General features: G+C 42.2%; 1 protein-coding gene across 1 annotated transcript in view; it reads left to right on the top strand.

Moving 5' to 3' along the window:
- Window positions 1-5,845: 5,845 nt before the first annotated feature.
- FAM124A (family with sequence similarity 124 member A) overlaps window positions 5,846-10,738 on the top strand; it is a 113,599-nt gene continuing 108,706 nt past the window's right edge. Inside the window, exon 1 of the mRNA XM_069063606.1 lies at window positions 5,846-6,184. Within this exon, the coding sequence (XP_068919707.1) occupies window positions 6,114-6,184 (71 nt within the window). The 5' untranslated portion in view covers window positions 5,846-6,113. The remainder of the gene's footprint in view (window positions 6,185-10,738) is intronic.

The following is a 10,738-nucleotide window of genomic DNA, read 5'->3' as shown; positions in this document are numbered from 1 at the left end:
TCAGAGAGTCTTATAATGTAGCAAATATGCTATATTTTATTTAATTTTTAAAAATTATTTTGTGGTCATATTTCTCATTGTCTCACTGAGTCATTGAGTTCTGCTTGCTTTATTCTAATTTTCTATTATTGGGTAAGATTTTTCATCTTCAGTTCTAAGCTATTTATTCTCTTTCCAAATTTTTCCTTCAGAGCTCTTAAGGAATAGGTAGTGAACTATGATTTGATTAGTATAGAATGGGGATGGAGAACCTGTGACCTTGAGGCCACATGTGGCCCTCTAGGTCCTCAAGTGTGGCTCTTTGAACCCAAACTTCATGAGGTCATTGAGGACCTAGAGGGCCACATGTCGCCTCGAGGCTGCAGGTTTCTCCCCCCCGCCCCAGTATAGAATATTCCCAGGTGAAGAAACTTGCTTTACCAATGGAGATCAGACCCTCCTCTTCAATTTATAATATTAGAGCATTGTGTACAGCATGGTCAAGGCAAGTGATTTGCCCAGAACTGATACTCAAATCCACTTCATGGCTTAGAAGAACGTTCTCTGCTATGACACCAGAGCTCTTAATTAATTTATAATTTCATTTTTTAATATCTTGCTTCATTTGGACACCATCCCCACACTGTTACTGCTTCTGCTCAGCTCTTGCAGCCCCCACCCCTTCCTTTCAGTCTTCTCTCAGACTGTGGATGTCTCTTTTAAAACCCCTTGTGTATGACTTCACCATCTGCCTTCTGGCTCAAAGATCCCCAAAATGCAAATTAGTATCAGTGCTGAGAGGGAATGCTTGTCCCACTGAAGTACAAACCTCAAGCTGACAGTTCTCAAAGCCCTATTACATGTCTATTTCTTTATAGATATGAACATATAGATATTTTATTGTTATTGTTGTTTCAGTTGTGTCTGACTCTTTGTGACTTCATTTTAGGGGTTTTCGCGGCAACGGTACTAGAGTTGTTTGCTATTTCCTTCTCCAGTCCATTTTACAGATGAAGAAGCTGAGGCAAATAGGGTTAAGTGACTTGCCCAGGGTCACACAGCTAATAAGTGTCTGAGACCAGATTTGAACTAAGGAAATTGAGTATTACTAACTCCAGGCCAGGTACTCTAAGAATTGTGCCTACTGTCCTTTTCAAGGTTCAAAGAGGCTTCTCAGAGCCTAGCAGAGGCATGCCTTTATATCTCATCATCTTGGTTACCTGCCTTGTTACATCCTATAATTTCACTAGGTAGACTGGGAAGACTCAATTGATCAGTAGTCTCCTGATCACTGTCCCTCTTCTCACAAACACTTTTGATTTTTCTTTTTTTTTTTGCTTTTTGGAGGGGGGAAGGCAGGGCAATTGGAGTTAAGTGACTTGCCCAAGGTCACATGGCTAGTAAGTGTTAAGTGTCAGAGGCTAGATTTGAACTCAGGTTTTCCTGATTCCAGGGCCAATGCTCTATTCACTACGCCACCTAATTTCCCCCACACTTTTGATTTTTCCAAGCATTTTAATAAATGGTACTCCACTTTGTCCCTGGAAGTTATGCAGCATAAGCTTGAGAGTGTGGTGCTCCACTTCAGAATCTAGACTGAGACCTTTGTACCATTCTGTGAGTACTTAGTGTAGGTAAGGGCTGGATGGCACTGGGAGCCGGAACTGAGCTTTCATTCATTAAAGAAGAGTTATTTGTATTGTCCTGAGACTTTCTAACTCTTAACAGCTTATCTTGAGCTCCATTTATCCTTCTGCCATCTGCTCTCCTTCCGCTTACATGTAGCACTGGTGGTTTCTTTTGTCTAACTAAATTTGCCAATAGTTGATCATTTTTCTTGTCATGGTCAAAATATTTACATTCCATGTGGCAGGCTCTTCTAGGGTTTGGCAGAAAAATTATTTTCTGGGTTTTCCTCATTTTTTCAAAGCCTAGAAAAAGTCTAGAGAATGACTTTTGTAAAACAAGATAATTGTTCTTTCAGCTCTCTTCAGACATCTAGCAGTGTATGGTACATTGTAGGTGCCTAATAAATGTTTATTTACTGACTCTCAATGCTGGTTGCATAGCTAGTGAATGTTAGAATCATTTATAAGCTTCTATGGTTACTGCTGACTCTTTATCAGCTAAGGTAGCAAGGTTGGAAATAAGAAATGGAAGTGAGGTGGTATAATGGATAGCTCACTGGGCATGGAAAAAGAAGACTCATGTTGCTGAGTTCAAATCCAGCCTCAGAAACTTGCTAGTTGTGTGACCTTGGGCAAGTCACTCAACCCTGTTTACCTCAGTGCCTCATCTATAAAATGAACTGGAGAAGGAAACAGCAAGCCACTCCAGTATCTTTCCTAAGAAATCCTCAACTGGAGTCACAAAGAATTCCAGTTGGGGCAGCTAGGTGGCACAGTGAATAGAGCACTGGCTCTGGAGTCAGGATGACCTGAGTTCAAATTCGACCTCAGACACTTGACACACTTACTAGCTGTGTGACCTTGGGCAAGTCACTTTACCCCAACTGCCCTGCCTTCCCCCCTCCAAAAAAAAAAAGAACTCCAGTACTTTTTCTTTGCCAAGAAAACCCTAAATGGGGTCACAAGACTGAAATGACTCAACCACATCCATAACAACAACCATAATAACAACCACCGCCACAACAAATTTTGCCGGTTTTACTCCTTAGTTCTGTATCTATCACCCGGCCAATTTATAACCTCTTATTTTTAGGCTTTTCTCCCCTCTTAAAATTTTTTGCTCTAAAATTCATATCTATCCTTTGACGATTCTTTGGTACAAACCCCCAAGAAGGACAAAGACTAAAAGAAAAGTCCTGTACACACGAAAATATTCATAGCAGCAAGAATCAGTAAATTTTATTGCATATATACATATATATTTGTATGTATGTATGTATGTGTGCATATATATGAGAAAACAGCACAGTGGCCAAGTGAAATGGTGGGAAGTGATGGCCAAGGAGGGATATTTTTGGTTTGGAAAATTCCAGGGTTGTTCTGGAGCATTTTTTCATATTGGGTTTCTTTCCTAAGAACTACTTGTTCAAATCCTGAGACCCGCAAAGCATGTTGTATAGCTTCTAGATTCCACTGACTGAACTCCCTGTTTTTTAATGGGACCAAATAGTTTTGAGAATTACAGCTCTGTAGTATAAATTGAGGCACAGCTAAGCCCCCTTTGTTCTTATTCTTTTCATCATTTCAAAACAATGGAAAAAATGCTCCAATTTATTAGTAATTGGAGAAATGCAAATTAAAGCAATTTTGAGATTCTGTTTCATATTCATCACATTAGCAAAAATTAACAAAAAAAGGAGGAAAATGATAAATGTTGGAGGGGCCAGGGGGAAACAGGCATATAGATGCACTCTTGGTGGACCTGTGAATGGGTACAGCCATTCTGGGAAGCAATTCAAAATTAAACACAAAAAGTTACTAAGGAGCCCTTTTACCTAACTATACCACTGCTAGGCCTCTACTCAAAAGGAATCAAAGAAATATGAATGGGTCTTACACGGGAAAAAGTATTTATAGCATTTCTTTTTTGGTTATGGCAAAAAACTGGAAACTAAAGGGATGGCCATCAATAGAACAATGACTGGATAAGTTATGGCATATGAATGTGATGAAACATTGTGCTCTAAGACATTAGGAAATAGATGATTTCCAAAAGACATGGAAATATTTGTATGAACTAATACATGAAGAAGTAAACAGATGTACATGTTTGTATACAGCCAATGGGAAAATTTGTTTTGCTTAACTATGCATATTTGTTAACAAGTTTTTTTTTTCTTATTTTTTCTTCAGTGAGGTAGGGGAGGAGGTGAGAAAGAAAAAATAGATGTCTGTTCATTTAAAAGAAACAATTAAAAATAAAGAAGCTGGGTGGGTGCTGCAGATTAGCTAGTACCTCCGAGCTTTGTGTTATCTACAAATTTGACAGATATATAACTATACTTTCATCTAAATCACTGATAAAAATGTTAAACAGTCCAGAGCCAAGTGTTAGTTTCTGGTACACAGAATTGGAGACCTCCCTCCGGGGTGACATTGCATACAGTAAAGACCACTTGAACTGAAGGGAAAATAGATGAGAAATTAAGAAAACAGATCACAAGCTTGGCTCATGACATAAAAGTGATGAGGTATGGGGGTGGGGGATAGCCTTCTATTATTTGGACATCTGCTGGAGAATCCTGTCCTCCAAAAGCAGAGCAGTCAATAATTTATTGACTTATCTTAGTGATGATTTTGTCTTTCAAAAAGTAGAGAAAACAAGGAGGAAACATTTGTGTTCTTCTCCAAAACAAGGAGGGCAATAATTGGAATCTTTTAGGCAAGTAGTACTCACTCTTCCCATAAGTAACTGTGAGATAACATATCCCTCCTGTGCTGAGGAGGAGAGTTATGCTATTTGATCAAATGGTTTTTGTTTTTAAATAATGTTTACTGGCAAAAGGTATATGTAGTGGGGGCTGGGAGACAGCTATGATTTAGAGTGGGTGCTGACCCACAGAATGTCTCCAAACCTATATTAAGGGCCAGGTGCTACACAAACAGCACCCATCTTCAGAATACAAAGTCCCTTACAGACATTTTCTTATTCAACTTCATCAGGTCCCTCTGCTGATCTATTTTACTAGCTTAAAGTGAAGTTTTCCCCAGAATGTTAGTAACAAATAAAAAGCAGAATCAAGCTTCCTAACCTACACATAAATGCAGTCTGAAGAAATATCCAAGTCCTGCAGGATTCACACAAGATAATATTATAGACATCATCATTGGGTAATTTAAATGAACTGCAGCTTGCCAGCTGAGGGTGAGCGCTACCCTGACCTCTGGAGGGCTTTTCCAGCCGAGGAGTCTTTGCTAATTATTCTCAGAGTAGCCTCGCACTTATTAAGGTCTTTTTTTCTCTAGGGTTCAAGGTGATTTACTGATACTGGTGATCTCATTAATACAACAAACCCTGGAGACAAGTATGATCCCTGCTTGTTTGTTTTAAAAAATACTTTTTAAAAATCAAGACAAATTAAGATAGAGAGGGGAACAGTCTTGTGGGATCGGTAGCAGTTAGACTGATCTTGAAATAGGTAATAGTGAATTCAGTGTTGCAAACTGTGAAGAAAAGAAGAAAAACTTACCTAGGTGTCAAACCAGGTCCTTGGGGGGAGATGCTGGAGAATCTTCCCTGGACTCAAAGTTCTCTCCTCTATTTCAAACTTAGAATTTGGGGAGACTGCAGGGCTTAGTATAAGCTCCTTGAAAGACGTTGATAGAAGCGCCCACCCTCCTACTCCCCTTCGTAGCATCTGAGACAGAGCTTGAAGGGAATTTAGCAGCCCTATTTAGCCCAACCCTTTCATTTTGCAGATAAGGAAATCGAGGCATGGCATCACAAATTTAGCGCTGCATGGAAGTGGGGCCATTAACTCCAACCCCATTTATTTTGACCACATCATATATTAAGAGCTACACGGGATATTTGAAGCCAACACTATTCACTTTGCAGAGAAGGAAACTGAAACACAACTGATTCGTCCAGGGTCACAAACCGAGAAAAATGAATGCGGCAGGATTTGAACTCAGGTTCTTCCGCCTCCAATACCCTACGAACTACAGCCTGTTCGCTCTCTTACCACAAAGAATCTTTGTGCTGAAGGAAACTATGGACAGGAGGGAAAATGTACACAGCGCAGGCAGCTCACAAACGTCCATCCAAGCACACACGCGCGCGCGCACAAACACACACAAACACACTCCCAGAGCGCTGGGAGGGAGGAGCGTGGCCATAGAGGCAGGAGAGGAGGTGGGAGGGGGTGGGAGAGGAGGAAGAGGAGGGGGAGGGAGAGGAGGGGGAGGGAGGGGGACGCTCTGACACCCAGTGTGCACAGCCTAGCGAGGAGAAAGAAGGAGGCGGAGAAAGCAGGCAAAGGCGCCGGTCGCGGTCGCCCCCAAAGCACCGGCTGGAGAGTTGCGGTCCGAGAGCAGGGAGCGACCGCTGGCCCCGGACAGGACCCCGGCGGGCCCCAGTGGGAGGGAAGGAAGGAAAGGATAATGCCACCGCTGCTGCTGCTGTCAGCCCGGGAGCCCGAGGAGGAGCGTTGACTCGAGCCTGCCATGGACCCGAAGGCGGGCGGGGGCGAGGAGGAGGAGGATGACTGTGTGGACTCGGGAGCTGAGACCGGCGGGTGAGGAAGGATGGGGGGGATACGGATCTCAGAGCTCAATTGGGACGCCGGGGAGAGCGAGCGCGCAGGCTCAGCTGCAGCTGGGGATGTGAAAAGGGGGGTGGCAGGGGCTACTCCAAGCTCCGTGGGGGAGCAGGCGTCAATAGGGCGAGGGTCGGGGAGGCGGGGTCCCCCATCGATCCCTGGACCCCTCTATTCCACCCTGGGAGGGGAGAGCTAGAGTGGAACAGGGAGAGTTTGCATGTGGGTGTTACCTTGCTCTCCCTGCTGGGTGTAGATCAAGCACCTCCATGGAAAAAGAACAGTCTTTCTGGACAAGCAGAAGTTTTAGAGGGCTGGGAGGCAGTTCCTAGGGAAGGAGGACCCCAGGGCCCAAGCTGAAGGGAAGAGGGGCTGGGACCTGCTGGCCAGGGCCTGGGGATAGGTGAGCCCTCTTGTGTTGGGGGAGAGTCTAGGAAGGGGACGGAGAGCTCTTTTACTGCCCCCTCCACTACCCACCTCCAACCATTCACCTCCATCATCCCCCCTCCCCTGCCCCTGAACCTCTACCAAGAGGGGATTAAGATGCTGCTGCACTTGTTGCTGCCCTGGGCTGGCGTTCTTCTTACCCACGCTATTCAATTCTGTCTGGGATGTTTGGATTAGGGTTAGAAAAGCCTGCTCGGATCTGGCATACACACACACACACACTCACACACACACTTCCGTGTTTGTGTGGATGTATATATGTACAGTTCTATGTATACGTACATGTTGGGTGTTTAGATACTACAAATCAGGGTATTTTTTGTTTCTGTCTGGCTTTAGTGCAGACTTCCTGGCCATACAAACCTTGCCCCCCCCACACCTCAATTGAATCATTAGTGTCTCCCTCCCTTCCTGAATCTCAGAGTCTCAACTTTTGAGATAAAGAGGAGGTGGGTAAACCTAGTACAATACACTTTTGATTATTTAAATGACATATTATTTCCTATCAGTCAGCAAAATAAAATAATTAGCTCAAAATATCAGTAGAAGAATAATTACTCTTTTCCGAAACACCACTGTTTTCCTGTGTAGGACAAAAGGCTGAATACTCCTGCCAGTGCTTCCTACCCAATTCCTATCTCGGGCTGGACTTCCCAGTGCCTCCCCTGCCCAGTCCTCAGGATACAGCTACCGACCTGGGGTGACCTGGAGGGGAAAGGGTGGCATCTCTTCTGGAGATGCCTTGAGGGACAGAGATCTACTTTTGAGTCCAGTCATTTCCAAGCTAGAGAATGAACCTGGAGTCATTTAGGACTCATTCTGGAGTTTGGCTGAACTGCAGGATAGACCTGAGGGAGTTCTTAGAGAGTACAGGACTTAGAATGGAGCAGTGGAGTTGAACTAGCTTGGGACTAAAAGGTCTTCTTGGACATCCCCATCCCAAAGCTGAGAAATTTAACCATCATGGTATTGACTTTGCTGGGAACTTTCCTGTTAGTGTTCAGTTTGGGCTTCAAAAGCTAATTATAATCCAAAGCGGCAATATAATTTCTAATTTTCAACCCTTTTGTTATTTTTGTAAATTTGTGAAGTTTATCAACTTTTATTTTAGGATTTTTGTTTTCCACCTCCTATAACCTGGAGTGTGAATCCAAGAAGCCGTAATAAGCAACCATTCTTACTTGGTTCAAACCTCTGACATTTCCATTTACTTCCAATTTGTAATTTCTACTTAAAACAGATAAAAAAGACTTTAGCTAGGCTGGTGGAAGGCATTGACCCAGATGGTGACATTATCCTTTAGACTTAGACAGTCAGCAAGACATCTGCTTATGTCTGCCAGCAATGGGCTGTTAATGCTGATGGTTTTATGGAGCTCTTTAGAGCCTGTGGTATTAAAACTGTGACTGCCACAGTGCAGGTTTGAGTGAGGAATTTTTATTTTCAATATCATCCTTAAACTTTGAGGAGAGAAGTAAAAGAGATGGCTCTAAGTAAGATATCATTAGTTATATTTATTGCATTGTCTGATCTTTGACACATAGGCTTTATTTTCTCCTCTTTTAAATGAGCATTTGCATTTAAATCTTAGTTTTGTCACCAAAAGAGCTATTTCTAGTTCCTCTATTTTTTTTTTCAGTTCCCTGTCACAAAGCAAATTCCTTTTGCCATATCTACCCTTTACTCTTCTCTCCAATATTTATTGTCCACTTCAGAATTCAAGTCTGTTTTTCTGGTATCTCAGTCAAGAAAAGACAAAATTTGTTAATTTGGGGGTTGAGTTTAGGGGGATTTGCATCCTGAAAGCTTTCTTACATAGTTTCCTGGAGGCCTGTGACTTCAGTCCCTCTGGTGTGAAAACTTCCTCCTCCAGTGAATCAGTAACCCATCTATTATACATTTTTAAAGAGTGTGATTTGCCCATGTTCATACAATTCATGTGTCAGAACCGAGTCTTGAATTATAATAAATACTGCCACTACCTCTGGAAAGAGACTGCCCTATCATTCCACTTAATGTTTTTGTGACTTCTCAGACCATAACTTCATGCCTTGGCCATCACTTCACTATATATGTTGTCTCTCCCACTAAATATAAGATCCTTGATTTCTCTTTCATTTGTAATCTTTTTCTTTCTCACTCCTTCCATCTTCTGCCCTTCAATGAGACATGGCTCCCTCCTGATGACATGGCTTCCCTCACCACCTTTTCCAGTACTTGCCTTACTTCCATATCCCCATAATTCAGTGTTAGTAAATCAGAATTCTCTTAGCTCATCATTGTCACTTCTAAGCAACTTTTCCCCTTTTGAGGTTCATGATTTCCAAATGTATTACCATGCCAGATACTGATGGCTATTCTTGCTTGACCCCCAGATTATTCTGTTTCTTTCTTCAATGAGTTCACTGTTTGGCTTATAGACTTTCTTACCTTCTCATCTCCTCTCATACTAGGGGACTTCAGCATGCATATTGATATCCCTTCAGGTACCTTAACTTCCAAGTTACTCAGTTTTATTGTTTCTATGTTCCTTTACTCCATCTCAAATACAGATGATCAAACCCTTTATTTTGCCATCACCCAGAAAGGTTCTACTTTCTTCTTCATAGCTCCTGAAATTCTTTTCTCTGAGAATAGTCTTTAATTGTTCCATCTTTTCCTATGCTTTTTAACTGCCCCCCTATACACACACACACACACACACACACACACACACACACACACACACACACACACACACTCTACTTTTTCTGCTCACTACGACCTCCATGCCCTGCCCCTCTCAGCTCTTTTTCAGGGGATCATCCTTGTGTTAGCTATACCCCCCTTCTTTCCTTCTCTCAGCCCCTCCCTTGCTTAACCAACTCTTAGGTGTGAACTGAATGGTGAATAACTCTTCCCTATCCTCTATCTTTGAATCCCTTTCCTACATGTCCTTTTGCTGATCATGCCTTACCAAATCCCAACCTCTTTTGAATCTCACTGTCTACCTCCTTAATTATTCATGTGCTGCTGAATGGAGCTGAAAGAAATCATTAAACTATGCAGATGGATTTTTCACATTTTTGTTATCTAATCTCAACTGGGCCCTCACTGCAGCAAGTCAAACATTCTGTTCTCTACAACAATCGTTTAAACCTCCTCATCCCTCCTTAAGCTTCCTACCCTCTCTACTGATGATTTTAATTCAAATTTCACCAAAGATAGAGAGAGAGAGAGACCATTTGTCAAAATGTTCCATCTTCTCCACATCTTCTTCCATTACTACATCCTCTCAAGTCTCAACTGATGAGGTAGCCTTTGTCCCTAGCAAGGTAAATCCTAATGCCCTCAGTCCTATCCCCTCTCCACTTCTCTAGCAAATTTTCCCTACTATCATCACTCCTTCCTCACTAATTTTCAGTTTCCCTCTATCTACAGGCCCCTTCCCTTCTGCCTATAAACATGGCCATTCTCCTCATCTTTAAAAAAAAAAAACAAACCTCTCCCTGATCCTACCATCCCCACTAACATTTGTCCTATATTTCTCCTCCCAACTGTAACTAAACTCTTTGAGGATGATGCTTTCACTCATCACCTCTACTTTCTCTCCTCTCTCTTCTAAACATTTGTAATCTTGCTTCTGATTTCATTTATTCAGGAGAAATGTCAGTCTCCAAAGTTACTGATGGCCTCTTAATTGCCAATCTTAATTACTTCTCAATTTTTGTCTTTCTTGACTAGTGGTGCGGTGGATAGAGGACTGGGCTTGGAATTAGGAAGACTGAGTTCAAATACAACCTCAGACATTTACTAGCTGTGTGACAAGTCAGTCTTTGTCTTAGCTTCCTCAATTGTAAAATGAGGAAAATAATATCAACTTTATCTTGGAGTTGTTGTGAGAATCAAGTGCTAAACCATAATCTCCTTTTCTATCCCTCCCATATTTTCATCTTTTTGTATTACTATCAGAGCACCACCACCTTTCCGGACAACATTCAAACAGATAGAAAATAATGCTTGACACATAGTAGGTGCTTTTATTTATACTGTTTCCTTCCTTCCTTCCTTCCTTCCTTCCTTCCTTCCTTCCTTCCTTCCTTCCTC

The sequence above is a fragment of the Petaurus breviceps genome, unplaced genomic scaffold (genome assembly GCF_028583685.1).
Source record: "Petaurus breviceps papuanus isolate PSGF00001 unplaced genomic scaffold, PetGlider_PUasm1.0 90594, whole genome shotgun sequence".
Taxonomy (NCBI): Eukaryota; Metazoa; Chordata; class Mammalia; order Diprotodontia; family Petauridae; genus Petaurus; species Petaurus breviceps.
Note: the sequence above shows the minus strand (reverse complement) of the source record. Positions and strands in the feature narration are given on the sequence as shown.